The sequence below is a fragment of the Chaetodon trifascialis genome, chromosome 16, assembly GCF_039877785.1.
Source record: "Chaetodon trifascialis isolate fChaTrf1 chromosome 16, fChaTrf1.hap1, whole genome shotgun sequence".
Classification (NCBI taxonomy): Eukaryota; Metazoa; Chordata; class Actinopteri; order Chaetodontiformes; family Chaetodontidae; genus Chaetodon; species Chaetodon trifascialis.
Window position 1 is genome coordinate 15,759,147 of NC_092071.1, and position 18,053 is coordinate 15,777,199.

Consider the following 18,053-nt stretch of genomic DNA (forward strand, 5'->3'; position numbering starts at 1 on the left):
AATATTGCATTGAACGATTGTCTATCAGACATTTTCAGACAGAAAAAGAGTAATGAAATGCTACGTTCATGAGATGGCTAAATTCATTTTTCATGGTCAAATCATGGAACAGTGAAAGATGATCATGTTAATCAGTTTACCGTAATGTTGTGTGGAAGTGAAGCACGGCTTTGCTATTGACTCTTGTGAGCATAATGTTGTACAGCAGAGGGAGGAAAAGGTCCACTGTAGACTTCAAGCTCTTTGACGTGACGTTCTTTTGGAGATCATGGAGGTAATAAAACATGACTGATGCAAATTACCATCTCTTTTCTAATTAAGTCCAGGTTTTTAATGGTTCGTTATCACTGCTGAAATATACAGCGATAACAAAAAACCCAAAATTGCTCTGGTTGTAATATTTTTGTCTGTCATTATGTATCTATAATAACAGCCAATGAATGGTCTTGAAGGACAAGAGTACCCAAGTGTCACAAGTAAAGGTTCTTAAGATGGATTTATGATGATCTTGTCCTTGAGATGCTTTTAGGAAATAGAGGGAAGAAGTGGCAAATATGATTCTTTAGACAGAAGAACTCAATTTTGTCATGTTTCTTTTTCAGAACCAACAATCAAATGGTATTTTTCTCTACAGGAGGCCATCACAAGAATCTCCACAACCCTCCAGACATCATGAACAAAAGCCAACAGCATGACATGGTGTATGAAACTGGGACAAAACAGAACAGCCGCCTCTAAAAGCAAAAAACCAGCACGATTCTCTTCAGCCAATCAGCTGGTTCATCACCACACACTGGCACTGCCTACTGTTGGCTACGAAGGCAAGGAAGTCATGTGACATCTACACAAAGAAGTACAAAAACAAAATATTTTCAAAAGAATATTTACGACACTTTCCAAAAAAACTTTCAACAAAGTACAATATAAAGACATTTTAATTTAAAAACTCTTGTAACTAACATTTCTTGCAATGTTTCGCCTCGGTAAACTTTTCTGGAGTGAAGTCCACGTGTGGTCTTTATTCATTGCTGTAAATTCCCCCCATTTTCTTAGTTCTTTATTCTCCAACTCAATTTTCAAAGATTAAAATGAACCATTAATTGACCACCAGAACATGAAAAATATTCCTTTAGTTGAGAGATTTAGTTGCCTTTGATGTACAATGTATATTTTTAACCAGCCAAAAGTAAAGTAAACAAACAAAAAAAACTATAAAACTATATATTACACCAAAGAGGCTTTACCTGTAACCAAATCCTCTGAAACAACATGGATTTGGGTGCAAATCATGTAGGATTTTCCTTCAAGTGATTTGATTTGTTTTGTTTTTTGTTTGTCACTTTATGGAACAAACTTAACTTTTCCAAGTTAAATATCACTTTAAAAGTAAAGCGCTGCATGGAAAGACATATTGATTTCTCTCTGAGGCTGACATTTAATCCTTTCTGAGCAGAGTAATCCTGATTTTACACCTGAAGCGTTGCATCATGATTGAAACATCTGAAATGTCGAACTTTGAAAAGCCACTGTCAAAAAGAAAAAGGTCAACACGAGGAAACCAGCAACACTCCTAACAGCTGAGAACATTCATGAGTGAAAACAATTCTTCCTTATAAACGCCTACAAATTAATACCACTCTTAAAAACAAACGCTTAATCTCCAGCAAGTCAAAACGCAAATGAAATCAATGACATCACTCATTATTCAGTTAAAACACTCAGTTAAAGCATGAACAGAAAGGAGGAGAAAATCCTCTATATTCACATATTACTCCTCGAAGACAAAGTTAAATACAAACTAAAATCCAGTACTTAATGTACAGAGAACCTCGTCTTTCACTCTGTGTGTGAACGGAAAGTAGTGTTCACATTGTGAGAAACAGTGCAGGCCAGTTCAGTAGGTTTTAGAGTTACTCCTTCCTTGATTCTGCATCCTCCTTCATCTTCTGCTCCTGCATGCGACTCCGAGTGGAGCCTGCAGGAAAAAATGATCAGTACGTTAGAGGATCACATGATTGACAGTGAGTAAAATTGGGAATATCAAAAGGCAGTGTTCACTTACTCATCTCTGCCAGCTTCTGTATCAGAGTGGACTCTCCTCCAGATTTGCTGTAAATTAAAACATATGAAATGCACGTGAGTGTTCCTGATTTTGACTGAGCTAATAAATCAGGTGTGATAGTTGCCAATACGCTCTGACAAATAACACCAAGTGAGACCAACCTGCCGTCGGCTTCATCCTGTCCATCCACATCAAACCGTAACCTCTTCAGAGGCTTTGGAGTGGAGCCCAGATCCAGGCTCCTCTTAAAGGCGCGGTCGCTGCTGTTGACCATCTGGTTGATCTTCTGGAACCGATTTGACGGCTGCAGAAGAAAAAAAACAAACGAATGAGGAAAAAAAAGAGTCGCCGCATTTGCACTTGTTAAATGGAAATGATCTTTTAATACGCTACGATGCAAACAAGAGAGGCTCGTACCCCAAAAGATTCACCGATTGATACCAGCATTCTGTAAAGGCAAAAATACATGTGAGTTTTGTTTTTTTTTGACAAATCACTTGAGCTCTTCAAGCAGAACAGCCAGCTGCCATGAATGTGCAGAACTCACCTGGAGCGAGGAGTCATGATACCCGGGGACATGCGTGGGCTTTTCAGAGGGGAGATGTACACATTGTTGCTCCCAGGCACACGCAGAGGTGAATTGGGGAACTTGTAGGGGCTGCGTGGTATCTGTGGGATCGGAGAGAGGGTGGGCGGCTGCAAAAAGAAAACACCAACAATGAGACGTTATCATAGGCCCGTTTATCTGACTGTTCATGTGATTCGAGTCAAACTGTAGATCCCTCGTGGCAAGGTGTCTCACCCTGGTGGACGCATACTGCAGGATGTTGGTTTTCAGCTTCTGCATGAACACTTGGTTGTAGAAGACAATGATGGAGTCGTAGTGGTCCTCAGTGATCAACACATGCTTAAACGTCTGCAATGTACAGAGTGGCACAAAGAGATGCAGAGTCCAAAATAATAAACCCAACACAAGAGCAAAAAACAAACCTAAAGGTACAGCAGTTAACATTAGAAAGCCTTACCTCCTGGTTGGTGTTGGGCAGGTTCTTGTATGCTGTGACGATGGTCTTGAAGCGCAGATCAACACTCTTCACCTTACATATGGCATACATGGCTGACATCATCAGCTGCAAGAGCAAAATACAAGAGGACAAAGATACAAAGAGAAGACGGGAGCAGTGAGATAAAAAATACCAAAGAGCAAGAGAATAAGAGCGAATGAGCAAATGAAAAACAAAGACGGAAAGAAGCCTGCGGTCAGGTCACCTGGTCGAGGTGACGGTCTCTCATCAGCTCCTGCTCATGCTGCAGAGTGTGCTGGAACAGGGTCCATATGATGGGCTCCAGTTCAGGGTGGGAGGACAGCAGGTAGGAGCAGAGGATCTTCAGCCTCGTGTAGGCCAGGCGGTACACTACACAGAGAGGATAGTGTTTGTTGACACATCTGTTATTAACAGCAGTTACTCAGAGTAACGTTAAGTTTTGTACATCTTCCTGAAAAAAAAAAAAAAAATGTGTGTGAGAGCTTGACCAACATCTCACATTTCTTATAGAAGAGGCTGAGAGAGTTGGACTTTGGGAGTCGTGGAGTCTGGCCGGTAGGTTGGGTCGGAGGCTGAGAAGACGCCTGAGAGGTGGCCATGGCTGGAGACTCAGGAGGCAAGACGCGAAGGCCTGGACGCATGGGGGACAGATATCTGTAAGGGAAATGGAGACGCCCAATGGGCTCCATCAGCTAAGAATAAGGCACTTAAAATATCCATTAAAAGTAAACCACAAATAAACAATTAACAGGTTTGGAACAAGGTAGAATAAGTGTCTCTGATACAGAAAGTAGGTCTCATGGTGAGTGAATCATGGAAATTCACAGATTTATATGTTGTTCTTTTAAATATCATGACGCAAGCTCTTGTACTTATGACTAACAGCAGTTTCACAAGAGCTGACAAAGGCTGCTGGGTCCAAGAAGGTCTCTGAGCTGCTGCACGCAAGCAAAGGAAAGAGACAGACAGATGGTGGGACAGGGGACTCACAGGTCAGCTGCGGTGTGGTTGTGCTGCAGTGGTTGGCTGAAACAGGCTGGAGTCTCCACCTGCTCTGCTGCTCCGCCCTCATGCTCCTGTTTCAGAAGCTCAAACAGCGGCGAGCCCTGCAGAGACACAAACACGACCAATTACATTTTTACCAAGCAGAAGTAAAATTTGAACAAACAGGGGTAAAGCTGATATGATGGAAGGTTTCCACGTACCCAAATTCAGCTTTCACTGATGCTAATTCTCTTTCACAGACCTGATCAGCCAGTCAATACCTCAAAGCTTTGCTAGTATCAAACACCAAAGCAGAATTTCAATTCCTTCAAGTTTGTATGCGACAACTTTCACAAATCTAAGTTGCATTTTTATCCGAGAGCAGAAACTGAAACAAACATTTTGTTATCTTAAGCACAATCACTGGGGTTACTGCTGTCTGTGTGTCTGTCAGATACCTCTGCAGCCTCACTGGCATGAAGAAACCAGAGGAGGAACAAGACGTTATGAGGCAACCGACTGTAAGTTTCCACCCCATTTCCACCTACGTTTAAAACAGGATCTGTGCTCTTATACTGCATTTGGAAAGGGCTGCCTTTGGAATACGCCTGGGATTTTAATGTGTTCTTGTTATCCTCATTGAGATCAGATCTCCTGTCCTTCAGATCAAAATGCCTCCTCTGTGATGAGATAAATGATGCCTTGTTAACAGCAGATCAGCTGCACAGATGAGTGCAATGCACTATCACAGACACACAGTTATTTCTTACTGCATATCATTCAAGTCCCATCAGTGCTGCTGTCATTTTTCCACAAAGTTCTGCTGAACAACGCATCTCTGGGCATATTCATGGCCCAGAGCAGACATATAATCAGTAATTAGAGGTGTGTCTCTGTCTTCCTTCTCACAAGCTCACTCTAAATTTGAACAGCCTGCTCGCTGCACAGATTGTGTTCACACCTAAGATCTGAAGAAAATGTGAACCAGACTACCTCTAGATGTGGTCAAGCAGATCTGGTCACATTCCGGTCACGACACATTTACACCTTGCATTAACCTGCCTTTTCTTCCCTCATCTGAATAACGAGTCTGCATATGGATCACATTTTAATACCAGGCGTACACATGGAGTTAGCGATTGAACTGCAGTGTACTTACTCTATTTTGAGTAAATGTTAATATATTGTATTGTGTATGAAAATACAATCAAAACACATTCCCACAAAATACCAACACAGCAAAATACACACATTTATGTCTGGGCAAGATTTAAGTCTAAAAGACACACAGACCAGGGGCGCACGTGAATATCAGCATTCATAAACCAAGACACAAAAAAACAGCCATGAGATCATACAGGAAGTGGCTGTGGTTTATCACTCACTCTGCACAGAGGCTGCAGGTAAAGACTTGCTATTCGAGCATTCTTTGTATCACACATGCCACGCCCGGCTGACGCCAAAGACACATTTCAAAAGTTCACTTATTGTTTTAACAGCATTCAGTGACACATAACAGATACTAACGCTGCAATGTTTTATGAGCAGTAGTAAAGGCATTGCTTAAGAGTCCCATGGTCATTGTCAGCTATAGATTCATGTTTAACTTTGTTAAATTGGATGATCATTTGTTTGAAAATTGAAAGAGAAACACAGTGATGTAAAGGAAACATGATAAAGCTATAGCGTATTGTTATGTTCTTGACCCAAACACACCTATGACAGTAAAGTCAAATTTAAGTTTGTAATAAAAAAACTAAAAGTGAAAAATGATGCACCACATCAATGTCTGAGAGTCTCATTATTCAAATTTCAGTGCGCAAACCAAAGAGGCAGTGGGAGGACTTTGGCCCCCGGTGGAGGCTCCTCCCTCTGTTTCAACACTCCAGTGAGCTCTTTGTGTTGGAGGCTCTGACCTGCAGCCTGCTACGAGGTTTCTGATTCAGTCAGACAGGAGCAGAGTCAAACATTTGGAGCATACGAGTAACGATCGCCATGCCCCCCCCAGGGCAGCTGCAGGAACAGACGGGATAACAAGAGAAAGGCAGAAGCACTCGCCTGCTCACAGAGTTGAGGAGAGGCACATGACTCTTGTCTCAAAGGGGATACACATTTCAGCTGTGAAGGACAACTGGAAAGGACGAAAAGCTTCACTTAAATGAGGATTATTGGACATGCAGGAAACTGATGTAAAGGACTTTGGATACTAATACAGGTATTTCGTGGCGTTGACACTTTCCTTCTTGGTATTTCTTTAACATGAAACCACATAAACTGAGCGTGTTGGATTAACAAGTTGAACCTGGATTTTTATGACTGACACAAGCACGTGAAGTGTAAATGTTCCAGCCTGGTCTGAAAATGTATAACAGCACCATACAAACTTATAACATCAGCACATTGGGTGTCACTCAGAATTACATGAACTGCAACAAGAGTGATGACTTCAAGTACCCTCTGTATAGCTCGGTTTTCAGCCTTGTGTTTGTGGTTGGACTTTTCTTCAATATGGTGGCTGTATACATCTTTGGCTGTACGCTGAAGCTGCGGAACGAGACCACGACGTACATGATAAACCTCGTCGTTTCAGACTCTCTCTTTGTCTTCAGTCTGCCTTTTCGGATTGTTTACTTCATTAAACGTGAATGGCTATTTGGGAGCGTGCTGTGCAAGATCTCCGTGGCCTTGTTCTACACCAACATGTACGGCAGCATCCTCTTCCTCACCTGCATCAGTGTTGACCGGTTCCTGGCCATTGTGCACCCGTTCCGGTCCCAAACCATCCGTACTAAGAGGAATGCCAAACTGGCCTGCTGCACAGTATGGGTGATGGTCCTCTCCGGAAGTGTACCCACCGGCTTCCTTTTGGACACCACTTCACCCAAAAACGCCAACTCCTCTGCAAACTTCTGTTTTGAAAACTACTCCAAAAACCAGTGGAAGGCTGAGCTGTCCAAGGTGGTGGTGTTTATTGAGACAGTGGGCTTTATCATCCCACTGATGCTCAACGTCTTCTGCTCCGTCATGGTGCTACGAACGCTAAGGAAACCCCAAACGATCAGCCGCGGAGGGAACCTCAACAAGGCAAAGATCCTGAGGATGATCATCGTGCATCTGCTCATCTTCTGCTTCTGTTTCATTCCCTACAATGTTAATCTCATTTTCTACGCCCTGGTCCGCTCCAATGTCCTGAAGGGATGCAACGCGGAACATGTGGTCAGAACCATCTACCCCATTGCTCTGTGCATTGCAGTTACCAACTGTTGTTTTGATCCGGTCATCTACTACTTCACTTCAGAGACCATTCAGAGCTCCATCAAACGCAAGTCTACAGTTTGGTACAATGGCGCCAAGCTGTTCGACAGACTACAGATGGACAGCGCACAAAGCAGTCCAAATACAACACCCAAAAGCCTCACCCTGAGGACTCTGAAATCCAAAATGTCTGACAATGAGTCTACAGTCTAATGGCAACCGTATTATGGGATATGGTTATGAATTTAATGAGTATTTCTCAAAACTCAATTTGAACTCGGAAGATGTTGTGAAAGCAGAGTGGCCTTGGTGATCATTAACAACACATCAGCACAGTGGTTACAAAGGAGACACTCCCTCATCTTCTGGACACCACAGAGACTTTAGACTGGGACAGATCTTGATTCAGTCAATAAAAGAGTGGACAAAGTCAGAGGAAACATTTGAAAACATTTAAGTGCGTCATGCTGGCAATCCACAATGTCCGAAAACTCTTAATTCTGTCAAGAAATAATTTTCTAATGTGTGTTAGTGGAAACGTCACAGTCATGTCAGTGCATGGTGCTGCATAGTTATTAGCTTTACCACAGAAGACATTGTAACTGCAGTCTAATTCCTCAGAGCAGACTCTACTTTGGCGTGCTGAACCAGTATTACAACTCGTTTCATGTACTGTACTGTGCGGTTTCTAACCAGATGTGGCCTCAATAAGACATTTATGCACTTTATAGAGCAGCATGGTCTATAAACAGCTTCAACTCCTCATACTAAGAGCAAATAAATATGTAAACTTAAAAGGTTTCTGAGTTTGAAATTCACTACATCAGCAGGGTGTCAGTTGTTCATATGCCACTGTCTTTGGGTGCAACAAAATCATTTATCTACACTGATTAGTCATACAGGTACTGCCAGCACCACCACAGCTACGGGCCCTGTGATTGGCCAATGCCACAAATGCACAATGAGTCAAACTTCAAAATGTAGAGTACAGGTGTGGTCAATATTTGACAGCTGCACCACACCGGCCAACAGAGCACTCTCACTGCCAGTAGTCTTATCTAAGGAAGTGGTCATTTCTGTGTGAAACTGAAGATCTGTCAAGTCAGAATATTCCTTTTGTTGAGTGTTTCATGCAGTGTTAGAACCAAATTTCCCCACGAAATTCAACTGAGACTACATTTTGCAGGTTTGATGAGAATCGTTCAAAAGAAAACCTCCACCAGTCTGACGACATGTGTTTCCTATAGATTGTAACAGTGAAGTGAAGACATGGTTCACAGTGTGACGATGGTGCAGCTTGAATATTTGTTCCTTCTTGTAAAAGCGGTGTGCTGCAAGACTGAGCACTGCTGCATTCCTGTTGGCAGCCGACAGCCCGAGGGTCTGCACTGACAAGGGTAGACTCATCTCCACCACAGCACTGATGAGGAGGATTGTGAAACCAAAGCAGGCGAGCGACAACATGCCTCTTGAGGTAGAAGTACGCTTACAAAATAGGTGGCTGCTGTAATCCTGAGGCAGACCCGGTGAATAATCCAGAATACAAATTTAGACCTGGCATCCTTAAGACAAAGTAAACAATTAGCAATTTCTAAAAGACCTCTTACACTACTACATGTAATGCAAATAATCTTACATTAAGGATTCAGCTGGACTTTCTCCAACCGGCACAACTTAAATATTTGCACTGGATTAATGGTTTTGTATAGAGAAAGTCATTCTGACTCAAAGCCGACATGATAATCACAAAGCTTCCGTATGTGCAAAGAGAGTTTCTCGAATCATCATCTCATTTCCATTTGTAATAATAATCAAAACATGAAGGTAAGATTCATTTTTTATGTGCACTATAATAAATCTTAACCAGTTATTCTGCGATCATGGCATGCTGTCCCGTCTATTTGCTCAGTTACTGTATGAATGCAGATCCCTCTTTCAGTACAGGATCAGTATAGTTAATGATTGACTTCAGTTATTTGTGTAGGTTTGAAACAAGCAGCCATAAACAAGACTCCCATCATAAAGATAATGAAACAATCGATGCTTAATGGTGAGGCTGATCACAGAATTCAGCTCAATGAGAAAACTGCTTGGTTAAAACCAGATAATGAACCAGTCCTCAAGTTAACCTAGTGATGAGTACTTTTAAGGCTCATTTAATATTCTCACTAAATGAGCTTAAAATTAGGTATGAAGCACAAACCACAGGAAGTGTGTGTAGGAGAGGGAGAGGGAGAGAGAGAGGCTGACCTGTGTGTGAGTGTAGGCGTGAGCTGCTCGAATCAGTAGCATCTGTTACTGTTACAGCCCCCAAACATCCTGCTGCTGAAGACCAGCTGACTGGAAAAATAAACTGTCACATTGTCACACCGCATCGACCCGATATGGATACCGGTGAGTGACTGTGTTTCATCTGTTTTCTCCTCAGGTGTTCTGATTATGCTTTTGTGCACAGTATATGATTAAGATGAGTCATTTCTTTCAAATGAAAACAGAAATTAAATGCCTCATCTTATCAGGGTTTGCTAGTGACATCACATCAGTTAGACAGTCATCAGACACTGAGAATGAGTAATGGCTGGATTATTACACAGGAGTTGTGTCAGAAAAAAAAATAATGCGGTAACAAATAATGTTGCTGAGAATTTGAAAAAAGTTAACTGAAAGATGATTTGAAAGTTGGCGGAAAGTGATCGTAAATTGATGATCAGTGGGCTCGCATTCAAAAATAATTTGGCAATTGTATTGTTGAAATGAATGTTCAAAGGTTAGGTATGGGGACATCGTTAGTCAGCAGGAGTTTCTTGTGAATCCTCAGTCAAGAGTGTGTGAAGTTGTTCAACGGCACAAATTCACAGTGAATTGGTCACAAAACAGGTGGGAAGGGAAAGTCCCAAAAATCCCAACGGCATATGATGAACACAGGGAAAATGCATTAGCAATTACCCCCTGTGACAGATGCTTAAGCAGATATTTGCTTACAGACAACAAACTACTGCCTGACAGAGTTTTGTTTAATCCTTCCTATAGTCTCAATAAAAGATTAACCTTATGAGCTTCACTGAATCTCCATTTACTGTGGTGCAACAGTATCACATTGTGAGGTGCTTCTTTTTTCCCCACTCTGCATGTAATGAAGCCAAATGTTTGCTTGTTTTATGAGAGCAGGAAGTTGCAGTTAAAACTTTATTGACAGCATTCGCCTGACCGTCATCTTGCATATGAAATATTAATTCAGCAGTATATTCATCTCACCTCAACAAATTTACATTCCTTAAACAAGCGGACTTTTGACTTTATTAAGCCGTTACTCGCCACAGGTTGAACTGAACTTGTTCCCTCCTTTCATCTTATGTTCCCTTAACCAACACAATTCCATCCAGATATGAGAGCGACACAGTGACTCAAAGTGTTGGAGCAGCGGATCATTTTGGGACATGGAGCTGTGGAATATGACCGATGCGCAAGCCGAGCCATTGTCACCTCTGTCAAACTGCACTGTGGACACCAGCTACCGCTTCGCCTTCTACCAAATGTCCTACAGTGTCATCTTCCTGCTGGGGTTGGCCACCAACAGCCTGGCTCTTTGCAGACTGTGTCTGTCTCCCTGCACCATGAACAGCACAGCCATTTACATGGTCAGCCTGTCAGCTGCTGACATGTTTTTTGTGATCTCTCTTCCAATGAGAATCTACTACTACCACCAAAGGGCCAGAGCCTTGTCCCTCAAGACAGGAGACATGCCCAGTTGGACTCTGGGTGTGGCATACTGCCACCTCACTTTCACCATCAAATACATCAGCTTGTATGGGGGCATCTTCTTCCTGGTGTGCATCGCTGTGGACCGTTACTTTGCTGTGGTGCACCCGCTGGGATCAGCAAACCGCAGGCGGCGTGTTGCACAGCTGGTGAGTGGTGGGATCTGGTGCCTGGTACTGGGGCTCAGTGTGAGTTTGCCTCTGCTGCACTCTGCGGTTGCTCGCCACCACCAGCCCTGTCTGTTGGACCCATCCTCGCAACACCACCGCATCATCATCCTCGTTGCTCTGGGCTTAGTGCTTGGGTCATTTCTGCTGCCCACTGTGCTGCTTCTCTTCAGCTACTGCAGAGTGCTGAGTGTGCTTCGCCAGCCAAGGCACCGCTCACGCTGCCAGCGCCGCATCCGTCAGCACACTCTCACAGTTATTTACTGGGTGCTGGGTGTCTTCCTGCTGTGCTTTGTCCCCTATCACATCAACCTCCTGGGATACACCCTCACACAGGTGGGGCTGCTGCCCCACTGTGCCCTGGCCAAGATGACCAAGGCTGTGCACCCCATAGTGCTATCGCTAGCAAGCTCCAACTGCTGCCTCAACCCACTCATCTACTATTTCTCCAGCAGCATTTTGCACAAGGAGGCGCCCAGTGGTTGAGGCAGTGGAAGCCAAATAAAGTGAGACTGTTTCTTAAAAAACAGCAATTTTGATATGCAGTGACATTTTTCATATGTAGTGATTATCAAATTTATGTGGAACCCGACTCATTTTACAATTAAGCTGATTAAAAGTTATGAAGTAGATTATATGTTGATCTCATGTCATTTATGTTGTTGTTGAACTGTAGTAATACTTATTTAAAGTGTCTGTGTCTTATGTTGTGCTTGAATCTTATTAAATGCTGTGATATTATTGCTAGCATGCTGTAGTGGTGATGAGAGATCAAACTGACCGTCCTCCACGCAATCCTTTCCATGATGAGGTTCTCGCAGGTCTCCAGGTGTTTGACGATATCTTTGCTCAGAGTGGGGTCGGCCTTGATGAAGCTCTCGATGACTTTGTAGAAGTCAAAGGCGGCGAGGCTGACCACGTCCAGTATCCAAGGAAAGCACACGTTCGTTTCAGCTGCGTCGCCGCCACCATGGCTGTACCCTCCAGTCTTAAAACTGCTCTCTAATCACGAAAAGCAAACATTTTTACAACCTATCGCATATCTGCAAGAAGTGTAAACATTTACCTGTATTACTGAGAACCTAGATACAACATCACTATTTCAGATTTAGCATGTAATTGCATCACTTATCAACCTGCAAGCAAATGAAAGGACCCACCTCCATACGTTGCCATGACAACCTCCAAAGCACAGGCCAAAAGCGATGTGTGGAATGTGGAGTCATTGAGGAGTTTACTGTAATGGAAATCATATGATTCAGCTCAGGGCAAATGACGCTTCACTTAAAATTCAAACAAAAAGGATGCATGCACAAGTGAATACACAACACAACAACTGACTTCAGCTTCATTACCCCCCCCCCCCTGATTTACAAAAACCTGAAAAACACATACCTGAAATTTTGCACAGATAGTCGCTTCTCTTCCTACAAGCCAGAAAATGAATGAGAGAAAAAAAACAACATTAATGAGAGTAACTTCAGACACTGTATGCAGTCAGTTCATGCGAGTTGCTTCCTTCTGACAGATTTTGTTTGCTCTGCAGTGACATGTTAACAAAAGCTGTAAGGCCATCGACAGTGAATTATAATGTGTGTTTGATGATGTCAATAAACTGAATAAACTAAACACAATCAAACAAGTACCGATTTCAGCATGGCCTCCATGACTTTGTAATACAGCTTGACACCGAGGGTAAACCTCTGAAAGACAACAGAAATATATAAATCACACATAGAATAATTTCTGCAGAGGAAGTTTTGCCATTGTTGCTCACTGTTCGCTTGAGTGTTGGTTCATACCTGTCTGCCGAGTACTACACAGTGCGGGCCGACCGCCTGACCGAACCTTTGGCTGAACGCCTGTCCGAGTGTCTCTAAACGCTTCAGCACATCCTGCGTCGGGTCCACTGTGCAGTTCTGATCGCAGGAAAGAATAAAACAGGAAGTGCATCAAATTAGGGTAGTAAGATCATTAGAGCATTTTAATTTGTGGCAACACTTCCCGACACCCACTTTGAAATACGTAGCCAGGTTAGTAGATGGTTGGTCCCCGCTGGAGGTGAGATCACCCCTCAACTGCTGAATGGAGTTCATGGCAGCTCTGATGAAAAATCAGACAGTGCTGAAGGACACACATGTGATATAGGTATGATACAGATAATGAGTAAGTCCTCCTCCTCTGGGTTAACACGGACTTAAACAATGCTCACCTGATTGGAGTCTGAGGAGGGATGAGTACGGCATCTTCATCTGACAGGTTCTTCTTTGGTGTTCTCTCCACCTGTGATCTGAATGCAGGACAAGATTATTAAGCACTTTTCTTTAATTTCATTGTTCATTCATGCATTTAAATTCAACCACAAAAAACTGAATAGTGAAGAAATTACATCTCGATTTTAGGTGCGAGAAGAGTCTCATCTCCGTCAAAAAACAGCCGTCCATCAAAGTCTCGACTCTTGAGGTAGTGCTCTTCGTATTGTTGGTCGAGGTCATTTACCTGCGGTGAAAAAGGCAGCTTACAGTTAGGTGCCTCTCTCCAAAATCTAACATAAATACCACCTCTGTGCCTGACGTAACTTGAGCCTTTATGGTCTCGTGGTCATTGTGCACACCAGCCAACTCACACCACGAAACACACAGCGAGTCTGGAGTCCTCACTGCACTTGTACAAGAGTTGTCTAAAGATTGGTTGATTGTTATGACTGCGAACGTGCCAGTCTGTCTGTATCTGATCTGATCTCATCTCTAAACTTGTCTGCAATCAGATTAGGAAAACAGGCCTCATCTGAGACATCTGTTATAAAGTAATCTGGGCTAAATCTCACTCACAACATTGTTCATTTTTAAATTTATTTGTTTACACAGGCCCCGCATGGTTCAAATCAACACCCTGAAACCACACACACAATATTTATGTAAGACACTTGTGTAAATGATAGACACTGCCTGTCCATTACTGGGGTAATGCAACAGTAAAACAAACATGCTCCGTATCCTTCTTGCAAACAGTGGCAGCCTGTCAAACAGTGGCAGCCTGTCTCCATTGTTCTCTAACGTACCTCTGCAATATACTGCCCTGACACACTAAATAGGATCCCCTGCTTGAGTGCACATCTTCCTGGCATGTGAAAACAAACACGTATGAGCAGCAAAGAGAATAACCAACAGCTGTCACACACTCAAACATTTAACCACGGCAACAGCAAGCAGGAAGAGATAACTGATGGAAACAGTAAGTGCACAGCAGGACAGTGAAGCCAAACAGTGGAGCAGGTGTTGACAATCGCCGTCCTACCTGAGGAAAGTCTGGAGACCTTGAGAGATCCAGTGAGTCCAGGAAAGCTGAGAAACTGGTCTGATATACATTCTTCACCTGCAAATACAATTAGAGGGCGAATGAGGCCAAATACACACAGAGCCAAGGGCACAGAAATGTGTTTGGGGGGGGTGGGGGGGCTCAGACCTCTTCTGCATTGCATTCATTCTCATTGCACAAGGTTTTGAGAAGCTGCAAGTCCACCTCTGGCTCCGGAGGTCGGGCTTTGACTTTGCTCTGGTTGCGACGTGATGTTCGTGTCGGAGGGCTCTGAACTTTGCTGACAGCTGATTCTGAGAAAAAACAAAAACATTTAAGGGACAAGAAAATCTCTGGGAGCCAGAAACAATACATCCTTTCATAACACAGAAAATCCAAAGTTGAGACCCTGTTTTCCACTTTGTCCAACTGGAAAACATGACGGACAGACATTACACAATGCTATGACATATTATACAAACACATTTAGGCAAACAAATGAAAAGGCAAAAAAAAAGACAAAAACGTGCAGTCAGGTTTACATCCTGGCTCAAAATTGTTGTTCCTGTCTTTGTATGTCAAAAAAGATCAGCAGTTTATCACATTGTGTTTTGTTTTACACAGCGTCCCAACTTCTTTGGAATGGGGGTTGCACAGCGAGAAGTCTTAACACTTTAATAAATAAAGACAAAGTAAATTATTTTGAAGCTTACTGTAAAGAGGCTGCAGAAGGTCTGGAGGGCAGCGCTTGATGCATAACTCCAGCGTACAAAGCAGCAATTGGAAAGATATGACCAGGTCATCCTCCATCTGTAGGGCCCTTCCTGCAGACAGCAGAGATGCAGCACATGAGAAGCATCATCACAATACTGCTGCTGCAAACTGGGAACAAGAGAACCATGAAGAGAAACATTTGCAAATTCATTTGAGCCCTACAGTCAAGCACAAAGGAGGAAGGAAGGATGGGAAGAAGAAGATGGAGCAATGAGAAAACTGTTCTATCAAGTGTGTTAACAGCTGGATCCTCCCTGTTTTCATTGTGTTTAAAGGCTTAACCTACCCTTAGCCAAAAGAAACATTGTCCAGCAGCTGCGAATGGTCTCCCTCTCCCTTGGAAAAGAGACACTGAACCATTAATCATGCACCTACATCATATCTTGTACAAAAAAAACACACAATTATTCAACATAAGACCATAAAGATACAAAAAAAAAATGAGCGTAACATGTATATTTCCCTCATGTGGTGGATAGTTGCCAACTTACTTGCCATCAGAAACCAAAGCAAAGATCTTCTTGCATGTTCTGAAACAAAAGAATCATTATCATCAAATGCAAATTTGCCCTCCACAGCTCTACATGCACCAACCACTTGTGCTACACCGACATGCTCACTCACTTCTCAAACCTCTGGTAGAGAGCCAGCGTCACATCGTACTTCTTCTCCAGCCGTGTCAGTGCTGAATTCACCTTGGTGCTTATAGTATCCAAGTTCACGTCCAGCTTCCTGACCAGAGCCAAAAACTGCTTCACACTACAAAAAAAGGTGAATTTGTGTGAGAGATAATTCCATAAATGTGAACGTGTAGATTTTAAAACTAATAGTAGTCTGTTTGGACCTTAATGCTAAGAGCAACCATGTGTTATCCTCTAACAGATTGTCTATTCAAATTAATTATATCACATGCATTCATGTGGATAGGGAAGTTGCACTATTCGTGCCAAAGAGCGTTTGCTGACAGCACGCGTCATGAATGGCGAGTACTCACTTCAGACTGACTGCTTTCAGAACCTGAGTTAAGGTGAAACAGGCGACATCCATGTCTGTCGCTGACACGTACAGACAAGCCCCCCACAGCCTTTTCTGACTGTCCTGAAATAAAATGGAAAAACAACAGTGTTTGAAAGTTACAAATGTAATAACAAACGTTTTGTTTCAACCACTGACAAGAAAAATCGAATCCAGGTGGGGGACATTATCATCATGAGGATTGACAACAGAAACCAATAGAACTGTTCGAACAACAGCAACACCACCCTGTATGTATAGCAAAACACTTCTGTCCAACTTTACTATAGATGGTTTAAAGTTCAGTTAACAGAGGCTAAGAGAAACGACTGAAACACAATTAGGCACCGTGCCACACCACCTGATCAGTATTAAAATGTTGTGTACAACTAAGGCAACAATAATTAATGTCAAATTTTACATGCAACCTCAAAGACAATATCAATATACAGCAGTCTACCATTTTTGTGTTATGCCACAGTTACTGTACGATAATAATGCATTGAAGTTAACACAGTTTCCCCTGTGAGGCAAAACGACGTTCTAAACGCATCACAGACTCAATGAGGTTTACTTTTAATGGGTCTCGTTTGGATGCCATACTGACCATTTAATTCTGACAAATCAGTATAACAGTACGTGATCTCCTCAAGGGATGCTTTCATTATCTTACTGGATAGTTTTCCACCCATGACTCTTCCTTTGCTACAATGGGACAGCCAAAAGGATCACAGCATTACACATCTACTCCCACATAGCTGCATATCAATACATACAACTACTTCTTCCATGGAGTCTTGAACCGTTTTCCACAGCGTCCAGGCACGGTCACACAACAGGTCTGTCACATGAAGGCTCTTACACAAGGTCACAAACTCAGCATCCTTGTCTCTGTGTCTAGAGGATGGAGGCCATAAATCAACATCATGAAGAACACAAACACTGTTTCAGGTCATCAAATCGTGCTGCACAGATGACAACAGCCTCTCAAGCTGTTAGCCAAGGTCTGTATCACACAGAGGGTGTATTTGTGTATTATAACAGCGTTACATCTTGTGTTACTGAGTAGCTGTACTGTGGTGAGTTGTGTACGGTTGTGAGACGTTCAAATACGCTGGTATTAGCTCTAAATACAGGCCTGACTTTGTTTGGAGCAGCTAGCGTTTTAGCCTGACGGTCAGTCAGCTAGCTTACATAAGTGTAATACCAGCACAAATTAGCTAAACATTAGCCTACAGTGTAAACAATTTGTATAGAGTACCCAACTAATTTGCTGAGTGCCGGTGTAGTGTTGAGGCCTGAATACGGGAGCATGACTTTTCTTACTTTTTAACAGATAACTCTGGACTCTCCTTCTTGTCTGGAGAGCCACTTTCAGCACTGGGCTTCAGCTCCTTGCTCTGTGTCGTCCCAGAGTTGCGCTTTTTAGGTGGCATCTTGATATCCAGTTACCTAAACGTCAAATACAATAAGTAAAACTAGAACTTTGATTTGAAGGCAACAAATTCAGCTTACTAAGTTACTAAAGCCCACTGCACGAGTTCCGTGGCAACAATACAACAAAACCTGACTTACTTCCTGAACCCGTGGTGAAGTGTATGTTCGTTTTTATCACCGGGGTGCGCGGCGGTAAGCGGTGCGGCCGGCGTCTCAACTTTGAGACGACCTCCACAGTTCGTGTTCACAACCCCGAAT

The 18,053-nt window shown here is 42.8% G+C and overlaps 3 protein-coding genes across 4 annotated transcripts; 2 read left to right on the forward strand and 1 right to left on the reverse strand.

The window, feature by feature from the left end:
• Positions 1–873: 873 nt before the first annotated feature.
• Positions 874–18,008, reverse strand: rb1 (retinoblastoma 1). 2 transcript variants are annotated; one of them, XM_070983656.1, is made up of 28 exons: positions 17,934–18,008; positions 17,685–17,810; positions 17,135–17,255; positions 16,339–16,442; positions 15,969–16,103; positions 15,836–15,874; positions 15,631–15,680; positions 15,284–15,394; positions 14,739–14,884; positions 14,571–14,648; positions 13,663–13,772; positions 13,486–13,563; positions 13,289–13,376; positions 13,076–13,192; positions 12,920–12,976; positions 12,669–12,700; positions 12,434–12,510; positions 12,055–12,275; positions 4,099–4,214; positions 3,608–3,762; positions 3,332–3,477; positions 3,088–3,192; positions 2,865–2,978; positions 2,610–2,758; positions 2,480–2,510; positions 2,224–2,366; positions 2,063–2,109; positions 874–1,975 (listed from the first exon to the last, which is right to left on the reverse strand). In XM_070983656.1, exons 2-28 carry the CDS (start codon positions 17,792–17,794, stop codon positions 1,911–1,913), a joined length of 2,745 nt encoding a protein of 914 aa, XP_070839757.1. In that variant the 5' UTR covers positions 17,795–17,810; positions 17,934–18,008; the 3' UTR covers positions 874–1,910. The 2 variants fall into 2 exon arrangements, with proteins under 2 accessions (XP_070839757.1, XP_070839756.1); XM_070983655.1 differs by having other exon boundaries at positions 17,685–17,949.
• Positions 6,048–7,792, forward strand: LOC139344733 (lysophosphatidic acid receptor 6-like). The gene has a single exon (XM_070983086.1). The coding sequence runs from the start codon at positions 6,433–6,435 to the stop codon at positions 7,558–7,560; it is 1,128 nt and encodes a 375-aa protein (XP_070839187.1). The 5' UTR covers positions 6,048–6,432; the 3' UTR covers positions 7,561–7,792.
• On the forward strand, positions 10,770–11,759 carry LOC139344237 (lysophosphatidic acid receptor 6). The gene has a single exon (XM_070982197.1). It carries the CDS (start codon positions 10,785–10,787, stop codon positions 11,757–11,759), a length of 975 nt encoding a protein of 324 aa, XP_070838298.1. The 5' UTR covers positions 10,770–10,784.
• Positions 18,009–18,053: the final 45 nt, after the last annotated feature.

Bases quoted from the DNA above. Each gene is read 5' to 3' on its own strand.
- LOC139344733 (XM_070983086.1), top strand. From the start codon at position 6,433: ATGTTCCAGCCTGGTCTGAAAATGTATAACAGCACCATACAAACTTAT.
- LOC139344237 (XM_070982197.1), top strand. From the start codon at position 10,785: ATGGAGCTGTGGAATATGACCGATGCGCAAGCCGAGCCATTGTCACCT.
- rb1 (XM_070983656.1), bottom strand. From the start codon at position 17,794: ATGCCACCTAAAAAGCGCAACTCTGGGACGACACAGAGCAAGGAGCTG. The intron at 15,875-15,968 runs GTGAGTGAGCAT...CTTTTGTTTCAG, and splicing joins CTCTACCAGAGGTTTGAGAA to AACATGCAAGAAGATCTTTG. The intron at 2,367-2,479 runs GTACGAGCCTCT...TTTCTTCTGCAG, and splicing joins CAATCGGTGAATCTTTTGGG to CCGTCAAATCGGTTCCAGAA.